Below are 22,152 nucleotides of genomic sequence, written 5' to 3' on the forward strand. Positions count from 1 at the left end.
CCGACTCTCGTCAGTGTTAACCCCAGCTCAGTTCGTTCTCGTGTTTCCCTAGCGATCTTCTTACAGTAACCTTTTGAATCTCTGTGAATAGATTTCCCTGGACCTGCCCCTGTGTTACCTGAGCGATCAAGTGTGTGAGGATTGGAGCGAGCTTTTGTGTTTCTTGTGGAGTGTGAAGAGGAGCGTGGAGCGTGGATGGAGTGAGGACTTTGGAGCGTGTGTGGACTGCAAGTGTCTTTCCCCCCTCCTGTTCGTGTGTGGATTCCCGGAACCCGTCTTTTCCCCACAGTAAAGGCCTCAGAGAGTTGTTGCTAACCAAAGTCTATCTTGTACAGCCATGCAGCATCTAATGACGTTTTGTAACCTGTCACTACAAAGGAGCAGTGAAATGATTGCTGTTTTAGCGCACATACACAGTGTGGTGATCAGTATAAGGACATTAAAGTGATGTTGCAGAAAGCTGCATCTGGTCAGAAGGAAAAAAAACACGCACACTTGGAAGACTTGGCCAGATTTGCACAAAATGAATGACTGACAGTGGACAGATACAAGGATGTGGATGGTCACACCCTCGTGCATTAAAGAGGCCGTTCACAAAACCAAACACTCAACAGACACAATAAGACAGCTGATCAGTTTGCCTCACTAACTCATCTACACAAGGCGTGTTGTAGAAGTAGAGCAGGGCGATATGGCCAAACATATTCATCACGATATAAATTTGAAAATGTGCGATAACGATATAACTGACACGAGACAAAATACTTTACAACTCCACTTCATTTGTGCAAAAAAAACAAAAAAACAATCAATATATTTTCACTTAAATAAGCAGCTGCTTTTCATGTGCATTAAACTTATATAAAAATGTAACAGTGCAAATGCAAATTCCTCGCTGACAGTTTAACCAAAAGGCATTTCCAGTGGAAACTGGCCGACATATCCTCAGCACAACCATGTATAATATCCACAAAACTTAAAAAGAGGTTAAACAAACACACAATACAGTAATATTATGTTGAAGCACAGTACGTATCACTCCGCGAGGCTCCTGCCTACGATAGCCGTAATGCTCCAACAATCCATCAAGCGGTGCGGCTTCGTAGCTTAGCAAAGTCGTACTAAAACATTTGACAGATTTTCGAGCGCCGTGCACATAAAATCGTTTCCAGGTCAGGAAACACAACCAGGATTCATACAGTGGCTTGCAAAAGTATTCGGTCCCCTTGAACTTTTCCCCATTTTGTCACATTACAGCCACAAACATGAATCAATTTTATTGGAATTCCAGGTGAAAGACCAACACAAAGTGGTGAACACGTGAGAAGTGGAACGAAAATCAGACATGATTCCAAACATTTGTTACAAATAAATAACTGCAAAGTGGGGTGTGTGTTCAGCCCCCTTTGGTCTGAGTGCAGTCAGTTGCCCATAGACGTTGCCTGATGAGTGCTAATGATTAAACAGAGTGCACCTGTGTGTAATCTAATGTCAGTACAAATACAGCTGCTCTGTGACGGCCTCAGAGGTTGTCTAAGAGAATATTGGGAGCAACAACACCATGAAGTCTAAAGAACACACCAGACAGGTCAGGGATAAAGTTACTGAGAAATTTAAAGCAGGCTTAGGCTACAAAAAGAAACAACGTCCCACGGAGCACTGTTCAAGCGATCATTCAGAAATGGAAGGAGTATGGCACAACTGTAAACCTACCAAGACAAGGCCGTCCACATAAACTCACAGGCCGAACAAGGAGAGCGCTGATCAGAAGTGCAGCCAAGAGGCCCATGGTGACTCTGGACGAGCTGCAGAGATCCACAGCTCAGGTGGGGGAATCTGTCCATAGGACAACTATTAGTCGTGCACTGCACAAAGTTGTGCTTTATGGAAGAGTGGCAAGAAGAAAGCCATTGTTAACAGAAAACCATAAGAAGTCCCGTTTGCAGTTTGCCACAAGCCATGTGGGGGACACAGCAAACATGTGGAAGAAGGTGCTCTGGTCAGATGAGACCAACATGCAAAATGCTCTGTGTGGAAAACTAACACTGCACATGACTCTGAACACACCATCCCCACTGTCAAATATGGTGGTGGCAGCATCATGCTCTGGGGGGGCTTCTCTTCAGCAGGGACAGGGAAGCTGGTCAGAGTTGATGGGAAGATGGATGGAGCCAAATACAGGGCGATCTTGGAAGAAAACCTCTTGGAGTCTGCAAAAGACTTGAGACTGGGGCGGAGGTTCACCTTCCAGCAGGACAACGACCCTAAACATAAAGCCAGGGCAACAATGGAGTGGTTTAAAAGCAAACATGTCCATGTGTTAGAACGGCCCAGTCAAAGTCCAGATCTAAATCCAATCAAGAATCTGTGGCAAAATCTGAAAACTGCTGTTCACAAACGCTGCCCATCTAATCTGACTGAGCTGGAGCTGTTTTGTGAAGAAGAATGGGCAAAGATTTCAGTCTGTAGATGTGCAAAGCTGGTAGAGACATAAGGCATACCGGATTATAAGGAGCACTGTCGATTTCCAGAAAAATCAAAGGACTGATTTTTTGAGTGCCTTATTTTCCGAAAAGCACAGTAATAACATAATAACAACGGCCCGCTAGCATGCTCTTGGTTGCTGAGGGCTATGATGTGGCTGAGCTGCAAGATTAACTCTGCAAAACCAACTTTCATCAAGTAACAGGGCTCTAGAGTGCAACCAATTTGGTCGCAAATGCGAATCCGTGTAAATGAGAGCAGGTACACTGATTCCACACAAAGACGTAAACACAGACCCGACGCATCAGAATCAACTTTGTCTTTCTCGGCTTTCTCACCCGACGGCTCGTAGATGGACACGCTGTCGGAGCTTAGCGATCCTGATGCGTCCGGTCCGCGCTGCGATTACGTCTTCTTGCGCTGATTCTGAGCTGCAGGTTTTGTCTCTCCAACCAAAATTCACAGAGCCAGCAGCAAAAGAAGCAGCAAACTGCGCTTCACATTTGATCAATGTCGTCATTAATTTTGCTGTTTTGCTTCCACGACTATTAAAATCACACTCCATGCACAGCTAGCTCTCTCTCTATCTCTCTCTATACTTCAAGAACAGTTTCCCGTCTCCAATCTCTGTTTTCTGTATTATTCATTCGCTTATTACCCACCAGTCTACCGTTGTTTACAGCGCTGTCGGCTGCTGTCTTTTTCTTTTTTTCACTTAAATGACCTCGGACAAGAAAGCCTATTTTTTCTGTTGTTCAATACTGAAGAAATTTAAACTTCATATGCAGAACATTGTAGAATATTTTTAAGGTTATCTGCTATAAAAAGCCAGACCAGGAAAATCTCCTTCATGTTTTTCTGTGTTTTATTCTCAGTTACTTTCACACAAAGGCATCTGCTGTGATGTTCACAATTCTGATGAAGTCAGTACTGATAAATGATCAGAGTTATAATATTTCTGACTGTCTGAGGCTAAGTGGAATCGAATCGGGACTTTGAAAACCGGAATCGAATGGATTATAGAAATCAGTGATGATACCCAGCCCTAGTGAGCAGCCTAGGCACGACAGAAGTGGATGTAGCTGTAATAGGAAAAGAACTATTGCTAACTTTTCTGTGAGATCGCACATAAGTATGAATCGAGATCGCGATTTTCTAACGATTAATCGTGCAGCCCTAATCTGATTAGTCGACTAATCGCAAAAATAATCGGTGACTAGTCGACTATCAAAATAATCGTTTGTGGCAGCCCTAATGCACACAGGGAAAAGTTAGAGAGGAAAAGAGAGAGCAGGAAATTACTCTTACTCTTAGGACGTATATGGCCCAACAGGCCTCGTGATACAGATGAGCTACATCCTCCTGGAAAGCAGCTGCCAATACAGTCTCCCCCATCTGCTGGAAGGCAGATGCTTCAAAACAGAGTGAGAAGTAAAGAGAGAGGGAAGGAACTCAAACAAATTAACACTATATTTTATCTTTAATAATCATATATATTGCTTTACCAAAACAGCTTGTTTTTGTGTTTTTTAAACTACCATCTCTCTTAAACCAACTTGAATTGAACAGTGAGCACAGCCACTAAGTTCTATGTAACAAAAATACAGGGATGGGAGGGAGGGAGACGGTACCTGCACTGACGTTTAAAAAGAAGGAATAGGAGGAGGAGGGGTGGAGGTGGTGGAGCTCTCCGACAGGGGGAAAACTGAGATTTCAGTAAAGCTCAGTCCAAAGCACTTTCCTAATGATTTCCCTGTAACATTAGTCCTCGAGGTCCCCGTCACAGCAGACTACTGTGAGCGCCACCAGACAGTTAATGAGACAAAAACGAGACGCTCTTACAGCCAGGAGGATGCTTCCAGATGACGCTTGATTAATTTGATTGATTATCTGTGAATAAGTCTTGAGCCTCTCCTCAGTTCTTTATATTTTGCCTGTACTGAGCCAGATGTTCTTCTTCTTCCTTTCTTTAGACTTTCTGAAGGTCATTTAAAGTTTTTCTTTGGACATTAACTGCTTTTTCCACCCATTTTCAGTCCAGTCCTTGTACCTGATCGCTTTCAGAGCGATATTTTTGTTTTTTGGGGGGGTTAAACCACTTAACCTAACTCAAGGGGACAAACCAGAGTTGTCAAATACAATACAAAACACACAACTTAGCAAAGAACCAATTTTAAATTTTATCTTTAGGGACTTTGTTACTAGCAACCTGTCACAGAAACACACTATTTAATTTCTTTGGATTGGGAAAGTAGAAGACAGAAAAAAAGGGAACAAGCTGAAAAATCTATCTACAGTGGAGGAACAGTACCTGAAAGTCATGTCAAAAAAAATTCAGCAAACACCTGACACAGGACCTGAAAGATGCACTTGGTCCTTCAGTTGATCCATCTAGTGTTCACCAAAGCCTCATCTCATGGTGTCAGTGAAGGGTGGCTGTCAAGAAGCCATTATTAAGGAAGGGAACAGGGAGAAAAGGCTGAGGGATGCCAAATTACACAAAAACTGGACTGAAAATCAGTAGCAGCAGGTCTGATGGAGTGATGAACCAAAATTTGACAGTTCTGGTTCAAATTGTGGTAATATGTCTACAACCACCTGTAAACTACTGTACAGCTCTGCCATAGTTTGGGTCTGCATTTCAGCCAGGGTGTTGGGGATTTCGTCAAAATTGATGGAATTATGAAAAGTACCACCAGACTTTGATGCACCATGCAATACCATCTGGAAAGCATCTGATCGGCAGCAGCTTACTAAACACATCGAAACACCATCATTCATGGACTGACCTGAGCCGTGTGGGATCATCTCGGCAGAGAATGGAACAAAACGGCACCTGATATCGAAAGAAGAGCTCTGAATGTCCTTAAAGAAGCTCGGAGAACTATTCCTGAAGACTACTTAAAGGAATTCCAAAGAAATGTGCCTAAGAGAGTTCAGGGCGTGCTGAAGATAAAGATGCTCAAGCTCATTACCTCATTATATCAACTCTGTTTTTGCCTTTTATATTGTATTTTCATGTAAACTTTTCAAATTTAAACTGTTGCACCCGTTTCCCATTACCCAGCAAGTTATATGTTAGAATTAAGGTGTGGCTCAAACTTTTGCACAGTCCCACATTTCCCATCTATAAAATGATTTGACACCTGATAAACCTTTAAAAGCACTGACCTGCCTCTCCAACTATCTGTTTTAAACAACACGCACTTACCAGCAGTTGTGTTGCGTTTTCGTCAGGTTAGTGGCTCAGACCTAAAACAGCCCAACATTATCTCTAATTCAGGTCTGGACCCAAGCTGACCCATTAAAGTACGTGGTACTCCTTTTATTTGTACTTGTGTACTCAGGCATAAATTAGACTTTTCAGGTACAAACTAAATAACACAAAGAGGAGCTTATGAATAAGAATGAAACTGAGAGGCCCACTGCAAGAAGATACACACCCAAGTGCTGAGATTGTAAAGATGAAAAGTGAGCAGAGGAAAATGAGCGTTTCAGGACAACGAGGCGGTTTCCTCTTCTTCCCATCTGGCAGCCTCACAGCGGGGAGTTATGAGGTAGCCCCAACCTACCTCATATCTCGCCGCTGTGCAAGAACGAGCTCAGCAACACAAGCATCCTCTCTCTTTCGCAAGTGCATACGTGCACATCTACAGTGCTGCATGCCAATGAACCCATTTTCTTGGAGCACCTACACAAGCTGCAATCTACAGATCGTGTTTCACAGCGCTACAGCGAGAGGCAAACACCTCCCTCTGTTTGTGCTTCATTCTAGCTTCGCCCTTCTCTTCCCAACCACACACACCTACACCTTCCTCTTGTGAATTTTATTTTAATCCTTAACATAAAGACAGCTATAAATTAGGATAATCAAACTTGATTTATTACCTCCTGCACCCCCCCCCCCCCCCCCCCCCCCCCCACTGTGTGTTCAACAGGAAGTTAAAGACTGGTGCTGTTAAAGTGTTCAAAAAACAGCAGGAGCTCGGTGTGAGGCCACAGTGGGCCAAAAAACACAAGATGACCTCCAGCGAGGACAAAATGTATCTGGACGTCTCTGTGAGCATCTGTCTCACTGTGTAAGTGTAGCACAGTGTCTGTGTGTGCATGGCTGGGCAAGAGAGACAGCACAACTGAAAGCCAGCACTCAGACGAGGACCCGGTGCATCGTCTGTCTCATCTCAGCCAGTTTACTTACAAACTCTTTAAGTTTGAATTTTAAAGCCGACAATGTGCACAGGGCAGTGATATTTAAAATGAAGGTAAACTATTCCAATCTCTGCAGCCCCAATTGTGTATCTCACACACACACACACAGTCCTGAATTCATTACTGAAGTCTCATCCAGACGTTCAATGTGCTCTGTAATTAAATTGAGACGTGGGGTCAAAATTCCCACCTAGATTGAGTGAGATGAAATAGAAATCGGCTCTCCTCTAACTGACTTTATAGAAATAATTACATAAGGTGCATTTATAACTGTTATTAAATAACAGCAGCACACGAGAACTAAAGTGTAATCCCAGCACATTTCGCTTTGCTTGCACTGATTCTTTAGAGATGACGACCGTGGTGGGTAATTAAGGGCAAACAATATACAAGTGGCGTGAAAAATGGAGGCTGCATTACGTTTCCAAAGCTTCCTTTCCCGATGGCCCGCAGTATCTGGAAGTGGTCAAAGTTTACTGTGGAGAAAATGAGAAGCAGTTAGTGAGAACGTGTCAGTTTGAGCTGAGCTATAAAACAGGGAACATGACATGTACAGCACTGTGCAAAAGTCTTGAGCCATCCCTCATTTGCTTCCAGGGATCCGGACTTCCCTGTAATCTTTAAAGTGGTATTAAGGAATAGCTCTCCAGGCTTTTTAAAGTGTTTCTGGTTTTTAATCCAGGGCTTGTATTTGACCACTTTTTGTCTGTTAAGACCCTTCACACTAATCTCTGAAACATTCAAACATAAACAGACACCTAAGTCACGGAAAGGACCAGAAAACTTAACAAAGAACCAATTTTAAATTGTAACTGTACACATTTACTTGCAGCCTATTGCAAAAAAACAAAAGCCCACATCATTTGTTCTCACTTCTTTAGTTGAAGAATGCAGTTAATAACACCGTTAACACAGACTGACCTGGCAAAACACGAAAAAATAAGGGGGTGGTTCAAGACTTTTGCTCGGTACTGTATGAGAAATGGAAATGTGCACTTCACAATGTATCGCTGCACTTCGGCAGTACTGTGCAGATTAAATGTTTTTTCCTTCCCGATGCATGTGAAAGGTTAAGACTTACATCTCCAAATGTACTGGAACTGATTTGAACCAGAGGACTCAGCCACACTGTTACTATGTACTGCATAAACACGTTTACCGATGAAGGTAAATCAGACGCTGTCCTGACTGTGTGGCTAAATTTTGTGCTGAAAGCATCAAATCAATTGAATATGATTAACTTGCTATGAGAGGTTTTTACTCCAAGTGTGACTTTTTCTGGGTTCATACACCTTTCAGGGTCAAATTCAAGCACTTTGTGAGCACGTTTAATGTCCATTTCCAACATTTTCCAGCACATTACCATAAAAAGGATGCATATTTCACTTCGCATCACCTGAGTAAGACCACGTGAAAGGCCAAATTAATAAGTCTTCTCATCAGATATTGATGCTTCTTTCTTATGTGACACAAAAAACAGGAGGGGACAGATCTTTGCTTGTGTTGTTTTTTAAGTTCATTCATTCAAAACTAACTGTAAGACGCTTAACTACATTGCAGTCTGTGTTATTGTTGTAGACCTAATTATCACCTTTAAAGTGTTTGTGCTAATAACATCATGTAGAGTAAGACAGGCATAGAGAACAGCACTGACTGGGAGAGGCTTTGAACAACTAACCCTAACCCTTGAACAAATTACAACAATAAAAGAAAAGTTTGTGTAATGTACTCAGTCACATTAAAAACGAGAACAAGTTCCCAGAGATGGTTTCACAAAAACATGTGTACGTCTTTTGAAGTCTGCAAGTGAAATCAACGGAGAGCCTTAAATCCTTCGGTTATGTTTTCCATGAAGACGGAGCAGAAAAGGAGAACGCCTTCTTCCCAAGCTCTGCATGAACTGATGGAACAGTGGATGTAATGATGTCCTGAGACTGCAGGCTGTGACTAAACTGTTTGCCTAACATGTACTCTGATAAATAGGAGGCAGTAACCCAGAAACAGATTGATAGATAAAATGACACTAATGTACCATGAGGACCAGTTAACCAGAGAACACAGAGTACAGTGGTGTGTTAAAGGTTTACAGACAGTTATAAATCTTAATGCCCCATGATGGACAAAATCCAACAGATGAAGAGAGCGAGCAGAGTCATTCATATAAATCATGTCACTGTAATCCAGGGCAGGTAAAAAAAAGGTGGCAGCAACAAGCTTTTTCCTGTGAAACATGATCTGTTCCTGGAAGAGAAGCCCAACTTCAGCCTCAGTGTCTTTATTAGATGTTCAATGTGTGGCTTATAGGAACGACTGTCATCAACCACAATACCGAGGTATGTGTACGAGGCCACAGTTTCAATAGAAATACTTTGAGCAGATACAGGAGAAGGAAATAAAGCCGGACCCTCTTTCTGTTTGTGAACAACATGACTTTGGTTTTTTTCTACATTTAAAGCCAGTCTGAGCCAGCTGAGACTGAATACTATCAACAGCTGCTGTAATGGTTTGAAAACTATGTTGATGGTATAAAATGAACAGATGCATCTAGATTTTGTGCCACACCGTTGACATAAGTAGCCCAGGACAGAACCCTGTGCACTCGTTTAGTGACATTTAAAAAGCTGGAAGAGAGACCATTGAGCTGAACGCACTGCTGATGTCCAAAAGAACATTAGAGAAGCAGCCAGCTGCTCGGTCTGAAAGGCCTATTTCCAGTAATCTATGACATAAAATGCTGTGGTCAGCAGCTCAGCTCATAAACCAAGGGACTGGGAGCAGCTGCTGCTGAGTGTTGCTGGAGTTCCTGTGCTGTTAGATCCTCATCCTCTCCACGCAGCTTGGAAGTAGGTGAAGTTGTGCCAGAAGAGTTTTTGTTGTGGTCGACAGTGTCAAAGACTTTGATAGATCAATAAAAAGAGCTGCACAGTAGTTCTTTGCATCCAGCGCTTCATAGACGTCTTTGAGAACTTTTATCGAAGCAGTTCCAGTACTGTGCAGTTTCCTAAAACCAGACTGGAAGGGAGATAAAATCACATTTTCATCCAGATAACTTTGAAATTGATTATTTACCAGCCTTTGAAGAACCTTAGATAAGACACAGAGTTTGGAAATTGGCCTGTAATTACTAACTGTTGAAGAATCACCAGCTTTCAGTGGGGGAGTACAGAGGCACACTTCCACATCTGTGGTAAAGCCTTCTGTTGTAGAGAAAGATTAAAAATATAAGACACTGGCTCAGCTATGATATTTGCAGCCAAGTGCAAGAAGGAAGGAGAACGATTGTGAGGACGAGTTTCTGGTGTTGGGGCTATTCAAAGCCTTACAAACCTCTTCTACTGTGACAGGTGTGAAGGAAAAGGTATCAGTGACCAGGAACTACGAGCAGAGTTGTGTGCAAGAGGTTTACCATCAGATACTGTGCTGAACAAAGAACAAGAAGCAACAAAGTGTTTGTTAAAGCAACATTTCAGTTTTGTGTGACACAGGAGTGGAGTCGATATTTAAGTGAGGAGGAAGCTCTGAGGAGTCACAGCTGGCAGAGACACTTTATAGTTTGCCAAAACCTCCTACGGTCGTTTGGACTGTCAGTCGTTAAAGTAAAAAATAGTTACATTGGATCTTGATGATGGAGGCAGTAATCCGATTACACAGCTAATGAAAACGTAGCCAATCAGCATCAGAGCCAGACTTCCTGCCCAGGCCTGGTTTCTCTCATGTAGGAGATCGGCCGGTACTGAACCAAACCAGGCCTGTCCCGACCTTTCACCCTGACCTGGCAAAAAGGGGCGTGTCTGTCCACAAAGTAGACACAACTCTCCTGTAAATGTTCCCAAACTGACATTGTCAGCCTGTTTAATACGACCCCAGTTCAAACTGATGCGGGCTCGGAGCGTGAGATTTTAGTGTTTCTCACAGCACCAACTATGCAGTGATCACTCAGGTCGTTGGCAAAAACTGCAGACGTGGAAAACTTACGCAGCATATTAGTTAAAAAAGGGCAATAAGAGCAGATTTATCTGGGTGTTTTAAAAACAAGCAGTGTGCCTTAAAATCATCAGACACAGAAGAAAGCCAGTCCCAATGAAAATCATCCATCTGAAAGACGTCATTAAAATGCAGCTCAGATAAAAGTTGAACCAGAGACGGTGATGTGCTGGGGGAAGCAGGTGGAGGCTGATAGCAGCCAACAACAGTCTGATTTCCAAACAGATCAATAGTTAAGGCCAAGATTTCAAATGGCTGAGGTGCAGATGGAGAGAACAAGACTTGAGCAGCAAGACAGACCTTCACATAAACTTCCAGACCTCCGCCTTTTCTGGGACAGTCTGAGAGCTAAATGTTAAATCCATCAGTTGCTACGTTTTTATCCAGTAAAGATTTGGAAAGTCTCAGAAACAACAATGATACCAGCACCGCTTGAACAGGCCCAGATTCCAATCATATCCATGTTAGGAAGCACACGACGTGATGCACGTGTAACCCAGACAGTTTTTAACATCTGCTGGTGTTTCACATTCAGCCAGAGGCCCAGGGTTAGGTTGGATACCAGACAATAATAAAAGCATCGTTATTAGACTCTAGAGCTCGTTTATAGCTGACACCACATGTAGAGTTTAAGTTCACACAGAGACGATGACATTTTTCTAAAACCAGCAAACAATAAACAAGAAATGTAACAAGAGTTTCAGAAGAAGCTGTTTTACAGAGAAATGATTCCCTGAAGACAAAATTATTATTATCATCTTTATTTCTCCAGGTGAAAATTTAATTGAGATTAAAAATGTTGTTTTCAAGAGAGACCTGGCATCATGGCAGAAAGAGTCAGAAATACATCATAATTCAAACAAATACAAAATAGGAGAAACATCCTACATAAACTTCATAAAGTTTCATTAACAGACTTTGAACAATGGACTTCAAACTTCCCCCCAAAACAACAGAAACACATTTGAAGATAATGAATGACATTTATCCCTCTAAAGAAGGACTTAGACTACGATTGAATATGAATGAGAACATGTTCATAAATGGATGCAACCAAGGATTTCATCAATCCCTGATTTAGAAACAGAACGTTTGGTTTGATTTCACAAGATAAGAATGACGACTGAGTTGGAAGATTGTTTTATGTTTAGTCAAATCTTTCATACATAAAGTCGGATTACAAAATCATCCCCTAAGTTTGTTGTTTTATTCAAGGAATTGAAATTATAGAGAAAATCTGTGAAATGGCTTAAAGAAAACATCAGCTGTGGATTCCAGCTGTATCTTACACTGATACTTGTCATATTTGTATCTGCGCCTAAAAGATAAAAAGTTTTCCATGCTAAAACACAGCTCCACCTCCTGCAGTTCTCCCTCTGAACCACTAGATGTCTCTGTTATCTAAATGAAGACGTGCAGCACAGCAACCACAGCAGCGCTCAGATCACACGTGTCCTGTTATTATGTATAAAAGCATGAAACAGGTGAGACAAGTGGGATCAATATTAATGTTGTGGAAATATATGAAAAAGCAACAGAAGAGTGAAAACATTTCGTGTTTCTAGAAAGATCTTTCAGCTCACAGCTGCTCACAGACTGTATTTACAAGTGACAAACTGCAACTCTACAGTACATCTACAGTATATATCAAATATATTCTGTATTCAAATCTATTGAGCGATGTTTGAAAGTCTTTCCAGGTGAGTTTGATCCAGGAGGGTCTGAAGCCAGAGTCAGACAGAGACTGTGCAGAGACTGTAGAAGGACAGAGCAGCAGCAGAGCAGTCCAGATACACTGATGATCCTCTGTCAGATCCAGAGGGACACACAGGGATGATGCTGGACTCTACATTGTGTCTGACAGTGGAGCTGTTCTCAGAGCAGTTCACTCTGCAGCACTGACAGTCATCTGCACTTCTTCTCATTCCTCTGTCAGTCACTGCTGGATGAAGCTCTCCTCTCCACCTCCCAGTAACAGCCAGAGCGTCTCTACACACAAGCTGCTGCTGCTTCAACCTCTCTGGATCATCAGGACACAGCTCCTCCTCTCTCAGCACACACACCGTCCTGTTTACCATCATCAGCTCCACCTGCAGAGAGAAGAAGGAAGAGCAGAGGAGATAAACGAGTGTTTCCAGAGACTCTTCATCAGCTGTCAGTCAGTGATGCAGCACATCCAGTATAAAGAGCAGCAGGGACTTCAGTGCTGGGACTGTACTAGGACTCATTGTTGCTTCACTTTTTCTAATCTTTGGATTTTTATTGAAGTTGATGAAAATGTTTTTCCCTCCTAGTTTGAGTTTGGACTTTCATTCATTAGAAGAACCTTGGTGTGTCCACTCTGAGCTCTGTAGGAACCCCAACAACAAGCCCAACAATCCAGATGGACGGTTCCAGCTGTTAACTGGAGGAATTCCATCCAAACATCTGCTCTCACTAAATTCTTCCTCACCTACAGACTGTGTTCTTCACTGCTTTAAACTTGGAAATGAATGCAGTCATTGGTCTGCGTGCTGCTTTGTTCAGAGAGCTGATTGGCTGTTGACAGTGTTTGATCAGAGCGTGTCAGCTGTTACTATGGTGACTATAAAGGTCAGAAACAGGAAGTGTTTGTGTCCAATCCTGAAGCCTGTCACCATTCTCCTCTCACAGCTTCACTGAGAAGCTGCAGCTTTACAGGAAACACTGGATCTTTGTTTCATACTGACTGTGTTTAGTACAATACTGCTGACAGCACCACCAACTCACTCCATCACTCTACTTACACCAGAGTCTCCAGTCTGTAGTCTGGACTCTGCTGAAGATCAGACAGCTGCTTCACATCTGGATACTTCAGGTTGTTTCCGTACAGCTCCAGCTGTCTTAGATGGGAGGGGTTGGACTTCAGTGCTGCTGCCAGATAATCACAGCTGATCTCTGACAAACCACAGCGACTCAATCTGTATAAAGAATGAAAGATGTAAGTTTATTAGACAAAGTGTGAGCTTGAAATCATTCAGTGTTTCATCATCTGTTCAGAGCTGAAGAAGGTTCAGAATGTAGAAGTTTAGAAAATGGAAACTCCAAACAGCTGAAGCCAACAGGAAGCAGCTTCAAACAGGAAACTGTGCAGAGTTTCAGACTATATGTCCTGATGCAGCCAGTTGGATTTTGGAGATTTGAATCTCTGTTCGGTGACTAAGTCCTTGAATCATTTCTTCCAGTTGGTCCAACAAGACAGACTAAATGTTGGACATGTGTTGTGGCTCCATTAGGGGAGCTTCTAAATGTGATGTGATGGCCCCTCTGGGTCTGTCAGGTCACAGGACTGAAGAGAGCTCAAACTGGGCACACAGTTGTTCCAGTCTGGACCAAAGACTCTATACTGGGACTGAGGGACTGCTTTGACTGCACCCACTGGGACTTTTTAAAGCCTCATGTTCTCACTTAGATCATCGATTTCTACTTACATTTCTTTCTGGGAAAAATGGGGATTACTTTGGAAACAGGAAGTATTTTCCCCAATAAGCAGCCCTGGATTAGTAAATCACTCCAACATGTTCTCAGGCAGAAGAAGCTGTCTTGTTATGAGGGAGAGAAGAAAAAGATTGAGGCACAGAAACTTGTTGAAAGAGAGATAAAGCAGCTAAAATCAGGTGTAAAAGTAAAGCAGAGGATGAGCTGAATAAAGGACACTCAAGGATGGCTTGGAAAGGAATGAAGTCCATGGTGGGGATGCAGAACAAGGAGCAAAGATGAATGTGATGCTGAATCAGCAGAAGACTTGGACTCATTGGATTCCAGCTTTGATATCATTGATTTCAATGAAGAGCTTTGTGATTGTAGCAAAGGGCTGGTAGCTCTGAGAGTCCCACTGATGAGGTGTTTGTGTGGAAATCTCTTAGTGGGACCAAAGAGAGAAAAAGCCCTGGTCCTGATGCTGTGGGAGGGAAATGACTGAAGTGTGCTGTGAGGAACTGACTGGGAGATTTTCACACATTTTCCAGTCCTCCTTGGAACAACAGGAAGTTCCCAGCATATGGAAACAAAGGTTAAGTGTCCTATGGCACTCAGTGATGATGGTGCTGTGGCCCCACCACCTCCACCTCTTTGTAAAGGAACTAACTGTAATCTGAAGCTTCAAATGGAACTAAGACTTCCTCCACTAGGTGGCAGTGTCTGATGAGAAAGTGTTAGTGGAGCTGGCCTGGAGTCAGAAACAGGAAGATGCAGGATTTGGGCTGAAATGGGGAAAAGTGGTTCGCACTAGTGCCTTAAAGCCAGAAGGTTGTAGGTTGAAGCTTGTTGGCCTTTCTGTGGAGGTTGGATGTTCTCCCACAGTCCAATGAAATGCTGCTTAGGTTCATTGGTGCTTCTAATTGGCTGTAGGTGGATGTGAGAGTGTCATGGTCCTGGGTCATTTTGACCCAGCGTTTTGTGTTTCCTTGAAGTTCATTTTTGTGCCTTGTGTTTATTCTGATTTTTTACTAGTTTAGGGTTGAACCTGAAGTTTGATGTATATTCAGCCCTACCTGTGTCTGTCCTTGGTGCTCTGTTCATGTCCCCGTGTTGTGTTGTAAATCAGTCTGTGTGTTTCCTGCTTTACTTGGAATGCTCGTGTTCTAGATTTCCTGTTCTATTCTGAAGGTCTGTGTCTGTTGTCATTGTATTCAGCTTGTGTCCTCCAGTCATCATGTGTATTCAGATCAGCTGTTCTTCCCTCCTGTGTGCGATTACTCGATTACCTTGTGTGTGTGTATATTTAGTGGGTGTCGGTCTGTGTTCCTTGTCGGCTCGTGTGCATTCATCCGTGTATCTCTGCGTTCTATGGTGTTCCTGTTCCTTAGTCTGCGTCTCTCTGCTCTGCTCCCCGTTTCATTAAGATTTCAGGTTTGCTCTTTAGTTTCTCCCAGTTTAGGTTTCCGTTTGTAATTACTCACGCTTCGTTGGCTGTTTTTGCCACTGCCACCTTTGTAAATAAACATCACTCATATCATCAGTCGGCTGCCTGCATTTTGGGTCCTCCTTTTCCTCCACACCACATGGCTCACGCCGCCAGCCGTGACAGTGAGAGTGCTTCTCTGTCTCTGTCTTCAGTTTTTCATATACAAATTACAACCTTTAATAGAAACCTATTGGTCAGCATCTTATTAGCCTGCTGTTAGCTTCATTCCACAGAAAACTGAGAGAAACTAACAGAGTTGATAATGAATAAAGAGAAATGTGCTGATTTAAAGCCTTTGAAGTGCTTCAGATGATCTCTGTCCACTTCTGTCCACTCATTCATTCATGTAAGCTTTCTAATGCAGCTTTGATCTTCACAGTCTGCTTCATGAAACTCATTCTAACCCTGAATGTCAGAGTGTTCCTCCTTCTCTTTCCCATCATTCATGCTGGCAGTGGAGGAGATTTGGATGTTGGACTGTGTTTTGGATGACGTGTGTATGTTTGTGTTGGACTGCTGTCTGTAAAGCAAACGCACATTTTGCTTTGGATTTCAGTGTCAGACAGACTTTAAAGTGAAATGAAGAGTTTGAGAGTTTCACAGTGAATTATCCAGTGGAGGATTTTTCTTCTTCTTGGAAGGTTTGAAATGTGAACATTGTTCTGCTGCAGTCAATGGACTAAACCAGAGAAGAAGAAAACAGACTTTACCATGAAGATCCTCAGTGTGGATCAGTATAATATCAGCCTGATGTCTGCAGTTTAGTGTCAGCACAACTTTCACATCATATTCATCTCAGCACAACTAAAACATGCTGACTGACCTCAGAGTTTCAAGTCCACATCCTGGACTCTCCAGGAAACCACACAGATGCTTCACTCCTGAATCCTGCAGCTTGTAGTTGTCACTCAGGTCCAGCTGTCTCAGATGGGAGGGGTTGGACTTCAGTGCTGCTGCCAGATAATCACAGCTGATCTCTGACAAACCACAGCTCTCCAATCTGTATAAAGAATGAAAGATGTAAGTGTATTAGACAAAGTGTGAGCTTGAAATCATTCAGTGTTTCATCATCTGTTCAGAGCTGAAGAAGGTTCAGAATGTAGAAGTTTAGAAAATGGAAACTCCAAACAGCTGAAGCCAACAGGAAGCAGCTTCAAACAAACACAACAAGAGAAAAAACTCTGAATGTTTCACATTAAAGTTGTACATTTATCATAAAAACAGGACAAAGACTTGAAAAAGTCGTGTTTTTCCTTCCAGGAACCACAAGGCTTCACTTTTAAAGGTGAAGTGTGAAAGAAATGGACATATTTAAAGTCCAACACCTTTTTCCAGTCACATTATTAAAGCAGACAAACTACAAGCTCATTTTCATTCCAACAAGTCATCTTCTGACCTGGACTAACAACACTGGTCTCTATGTGCAGCTGGCTGTGAGACCAGTGCTCAGGGAGCGTCTACAAAGTGCAACACTGAAAGAACATCACACACTCATTTGCTTCCATCATCCAACCTGAAGAGGAAACAGAGACGCCTCCTCTTCAAAGTAAAAGCTGCTCCTTTTGGACAGTATCAAAGAAAGTCTACAGTATAACATAGAAAAGACAGAACAAAGTTTTGGTTGTTTTTAAATTGTGCAGAAATGAAACTACACTAAGCTCAATTATGTGACAGACATTTCATCCCATGTCAGTTTGGCCTCATCCTGGGCCGGATTATCCAGCACACACTCTGACCACAGGCCCAGGGGCCACGCACAGCTGGGCTCCATCCAAGAGACAGGAAACAAACCAACACAATAATAAAAAGCACCATTTGATCTTCTTACATCTTCAAGACAAACATAGTAAAAACATGAGCATATTTGTTTCCTGATAAAATGATGTGACAGGTAGAACAGAGTAAAGTGGTGGTGTTACAGCCTTTCTCCCCTCTGCTGCCGAGGCTGTTAGTCTCTCCCAAACTCAGCTACAGGACTTCCAAATGAATGAAAGCAGCAGAAGTGGCTTTACAAACGAAAGAGGAAGAGGAGAAGAAGAGGAGAGGGAGGCCACCCTGACCATCACTCCAGCTGAAAACATCACACTTCCATTAAAGTTGGTGAGAAAATGTTGAGCAGGATGAGCTGCTGGCTAATCTGGAGGCTGTAGCAGCAGCTCACAGTCACAGTGGATTTCCACTCATGAAAAAGCTCTGGCTGCTTCATTTCTCATCTCATATCAGAGACTTTAATGCTTCACTGAAGCTGTACTGTGATGCTTCCATATCCCAGTGAGGCCTCCATAATGATTTCAGCTGTTCTGTACACACACTGTGTGCCCTGTATGGCTCAAAGTCTCTGCAGCCTGTTTTTATCTGCTATCATCAGATCTTCATCATCCTCATTCACATCCCTCACACACTCTACAGCCTCATCAGCACTGACTTCATCTTCACTGACTGATGGAGCACAACATGAACCTGTGGAGGCTGAAACACTGTCCTGTCAAACATCTCCCCGTCACCACTCCACTTCTGTCAGCCTTTAAATGAACCCTGCTCAAGTCTGTCACTTCTGTTTGGAGCCAACAGGAAAAACTGTTGTTCAGTCGTTTGGAAATACAACATTTCTGAAAGCACTCAAACTTCTTCACATTTGTCTTCAGAAACATCCTGAACATGTAGGAACTAAGGAAAGTTTCAAACATCAATCAAAGACCTGAAATATAGAAAAACTACAACAGCTGCAGTCAGTGAACTCACCTCAGAGTCTCCAGTCGACAGATTGGACTCTCCAGTCCAGCACACAGAAGCTTCACATCTGAATCCTGTAGCTTGTTCCAACTCATGTCCAGCTCTGTCAGATGGGAGGGGTTGGACTTCAGAGCTGAGGCCACAACTTCACAGTGAGACTCTGAGAGTCGACACCAAGTCAGTCTGTGATGATAGAAAATATAAAATGTGTTATTATAAAAGCAGAAAATCTGCGTTATAAACACAGACTGAATGTATATGAAAACAAAACAGAGTGAGGTCATAATCTGATGAATCTGCTCTTCACATCTGTGCTTCAGCTCCTCTCACTGTGTTTGACATGACACAACGATTGAGTCTCTCTCAGACCTGGGGCCCGTTCTTCGTACGTCGCTTACTACATCCAAGATCAAATGACACATCCAAGACCAAACCATCGCGCTAACCGTGAGCTCGCTAATCCGGTTCCCCGAACACACCTGCTGTTGACGATTAGTACAGCTGGACGCAGTAATGTGACATCACTGGGTGTCGTAAAAGGGGCTACGCATCGATAGTAGAAACATTGATCGGCAACCCGCTGATTGGTCGGCGAAAATGTCGAAGGGGCGTGCTCGGTATTTTCCGGCAGCAGAGCAAGAACTCATGAGTGAGGGATTTCAGGAGTTTCAGAGTTTAATTAAAACGCAAGAGAACACTGCAAAGGCTGCAAAAACAAGGAGAGAGGGCTGGCAGAAAGTTGCTGACAAATCAAACTCGTAGGTAATTTAATAATAATAATAATAATAATGGATTGGGTTTATATAGCGCTTTCCAAGGCACCCAAAGCGCTTTACGATACCACTATTCATTCACTCCCACATTCACACACTGGTAGAGGCAGCTACGGTTGTAGCCAGGCTGCCATATCGCGCCATCGGCCCCTCTGGCCAACACCAGTAGGCAGTAGGGTAGATCTATCATATGACACTATATTGTCCAATATCATATGGCATTATAAGATAAGATAAGATAAGATAAGATAACTCTTTATTGTCATTGCACAGTCATACATAGTACAGTAGTACAATGAAATTGGAAAAACTGTCCTACGTCGGCAGTACATATAACACAACACGACACGATATGACACATCACAATATATTATATTATATTTTTTATATTATATTATAATATGTTATATATATTATATATATATATATATATATATATATATATTATATTATATTATAATATGTTATATTATATCCCCTTTCACATTAGAGCCACAACAGGACCCACAAGAACATGGGAACAAGTAAAAGTGGAATACAGGAGTATTCTACAGAATGGTAATATTTATCTCTTAGATTGCTTTTCGTCTCTTGGCAAGGTAATACTGGCCTGTAATACTCTGTTAGTTTGTTCATAACAGCAACCAAGAAAAGGGCAGAGGAAAAAAAGACAGGTGGTGGTCCTGCACCCCCTCGTCAACAAGTTGGTTAAGTAAATAATACCCTCACAGGAATATCGATATCTCTCAATGAGCACACTGTCGCGCTGAGCTAAAGGATCCTGTCTATCCCGCAATATACGCTGAATTCTGAGGACTCTCCTTATCAATCTTGCACCTTCCGCAATGGGTTGGTCGCGTATACGGACAGGACATGGCAGCGACAGGCTTCCCAAATCCACCTTCGCTTTTATAGCCGTGGTCTCTCATCTTGATTACACGAAGTAATTTACAATTACTACTCTGAAATATGAATTACATCTGTAATAATCACATACATGTAATAGAATGTTAATAGTACATTTCCCTTTTTTAGGAAATGACCTGTATGTATCTGTGTGACATCAATAAAAGGATCAAGTGCTGCATTATCTTTAGTTACATTGATGTTATTTATTTATGGTGAAACAGTGGTGGAATATCGCTGTTGCTTTCGTATAAATGAAGCGGACATACCTGCGTGGCCGCGATCTAATCCTGTTTACATAAAGTAAACCTGCTCCCGAGCAGGTTTACGCTTACGGCTCTGTTACTATGACAGCAAGTCCCGGATGAGCTTCGGGGAACCGAACGATCCAAGATCACGCGAAATCGTCAACAATCAAATCCAGCTAACTTACTTAGCGAGGTACGAAGAACGGGCCCCTTCAGACTTTTAATGAGAATCTTTGTTTGGCTTTAATCTGCAGATGAAGGAGGAAGATGGTGTCACATTTAGGCTTCCATAATGTCCACAGTCTGTCACTGAGATCTGATCCAGAGTCAGAGGGAAGACACACATTTGGACTGTTTCCTGTTTTGACTCCAGAACATTTTGAATGAGTTCAGCCCAGTGAAGAGTTCCAGCTGGAAAGATGATCTCTGTTTGCTACCTGTTGTCAGGTACGACTGTTCACGTCCACACGCAGGAAAAACCTGCTGACTGTTACCAAACGGAGCAGAAATCTCATCACTGGACAATAATGATGAATGAACTCAGAGCTGCTGATATCAGATCTGATCTCAGGGGAACTAAACACAGAAATGATTGGCTCATTTGAGCTTTCTGAGCCATTATCTGCTGGTGTGTCGCTAGTTGGCAGAAAATGATTTGTATTCCTGTTCAGGGCTTCAGTGTTTATGAGTCCAGATCCAGGTGACAGCAAGTCAAAATGATGTTACCTGTCTGTGTCCAGCAGCAGCCTGTATTCACTTTGAATATTGTTATAACCTGACATGGATCAGTTTGTCTTTGATTGGTTTGTAAATGTCACTGTTTCCATTGGACCTGAGTGACGTACAAAGACAGAGAGGGAGAGAAAGGAGAGAGAGGATGGAGACAGCAAAGAGAGAGCAAACACAAACAGGTGAGAGTGGACAGGTGACCAAGGTCAGCAACCAATCAGAGAGCTTCTGTTTGACCCACAGTCACTGATGATGATTGCACATAACCAAGCAGTGTGTTACTCTGATATCAAATATGGATCCTGCTCTTATAATAATGATCATCAGATGATATTATTGTGTTATTTTGTAGCTGAATACGATGTTTGTGTGATTATCAGTGAAAGAAGCAGTGAGGAGGATGGAGAGAGAGAGAGGACAGAGGGTGAAGTTAGAAACACTAAAAGGATTTTTCATGGATTTCATGGATGATTTGAGTGATTTCCAGCAGGACACTTAAACATGTCAGTGGACGTCCTAAAGAACATATTCACTGATATGAAACGTGTCATTGAACAGGATTAATATCAGTGGAAACATGGTGGAAACAGCTGTGACTGCATGGATGTGACACACTTCAAATCTGTTCTCCACTCTTGGATTTGGGATCCATGGAGCTGCTGCTAAGTTTGTACAATAAAGGAATGGTGTGGAAGGTTGCAGCGTACGGACACAAACACTTTGTGGTTACAATCTGATTTTATTTTCAACATTAAACTACTAACCTACACTGATCAGTGATGTTAATGATCACATCTGGACTCACCCAGCATTTCTGCAGTTCCTCACAGCTGGAATCAGTCTCTGTCGTCCCCGCTCTGATGTTTTGTACTTCTGCAGGTCAAACTCATCCAGAACCTCCTCTGACATCTGCAGCATGAAGGCCAGAGCTGAGCACTGGATCTCAGAGAATTCCTTCTCTGATCTGTTCTCTGACTTCAGGAACTCTTGGATCTCCTGATGTACTGAGAGGTCGTTCATCTCCATCAGACAGTGGAAGATGTTGATGCTTCTGTCAGGAGAGATTTCATCACTGTTCATCTCCTTCAGGTTGTTGATGACTCTCTGGATGGTTTCTGGACTGATCTCTGTCTGACCCAGCAGACCTACTAAGAGTCTCTGG

At 42.6% G+C, this 22,152-nt stretch overlaps 2 protein-coding genes across 3 annotated transcripts in view; one reads left to right on the forward strand and one right to left on the reverse strand.

The window, feature by feature from the left end:
• The window catches only part of LOC146675501 (protein NLRC3-like), a 507,908-nt gene that overhangs the window by 214,178 nt on the left and 271,578 nt on the right, over positions 1–22,152 (forward strand). The window lies entirely within an intron of this gene.
• Positions 11,979–22,152, reverse strand: part of LOC146675517 (ribonuclease inhibitor-like) — a 159,106-nt gene continuing 148,932 nt past the window's right edge. The window contains exons 4-6 of the mRNA XM_085401167.1: positions 16,425–16,601; positions 13,445–13,616; positions 11,979–12,767 (exon numbers count right to left, since the gene is read on the reverse strand). Coding sequence (XP_085257293.1) covers positions 12,411–12,767; positions 13,445–13,616; positions 16,425–16,601 — 706 coding nt within the window. The 3' untranslated portion in view covers positions 11,979–12,410. The remainder of the gene's footprint in view (positions 12,768–13,444; positions 13,617–16,424; positions 16,602–22,152) is intronic.

The sequence above is a fragment of the Rhamphochromis longiceps genome, linkage group LG3 (genome assembly GCF_057381845.1).
Source record: "Rhamphochromis longiceps isolate RC_006_pf linkage group LG3, R_longiceps_female_GT1.1, whole genome shotgun sequence".
In the NCBI taxonomy this organism is placed as follows: domain Eukaryota; kingdom Metazoa; phylum Chordata; class Actinopteri; order Cichliformes; family Cichlidae; genus Rhamphochromis; species Rhamphochromis longiceps.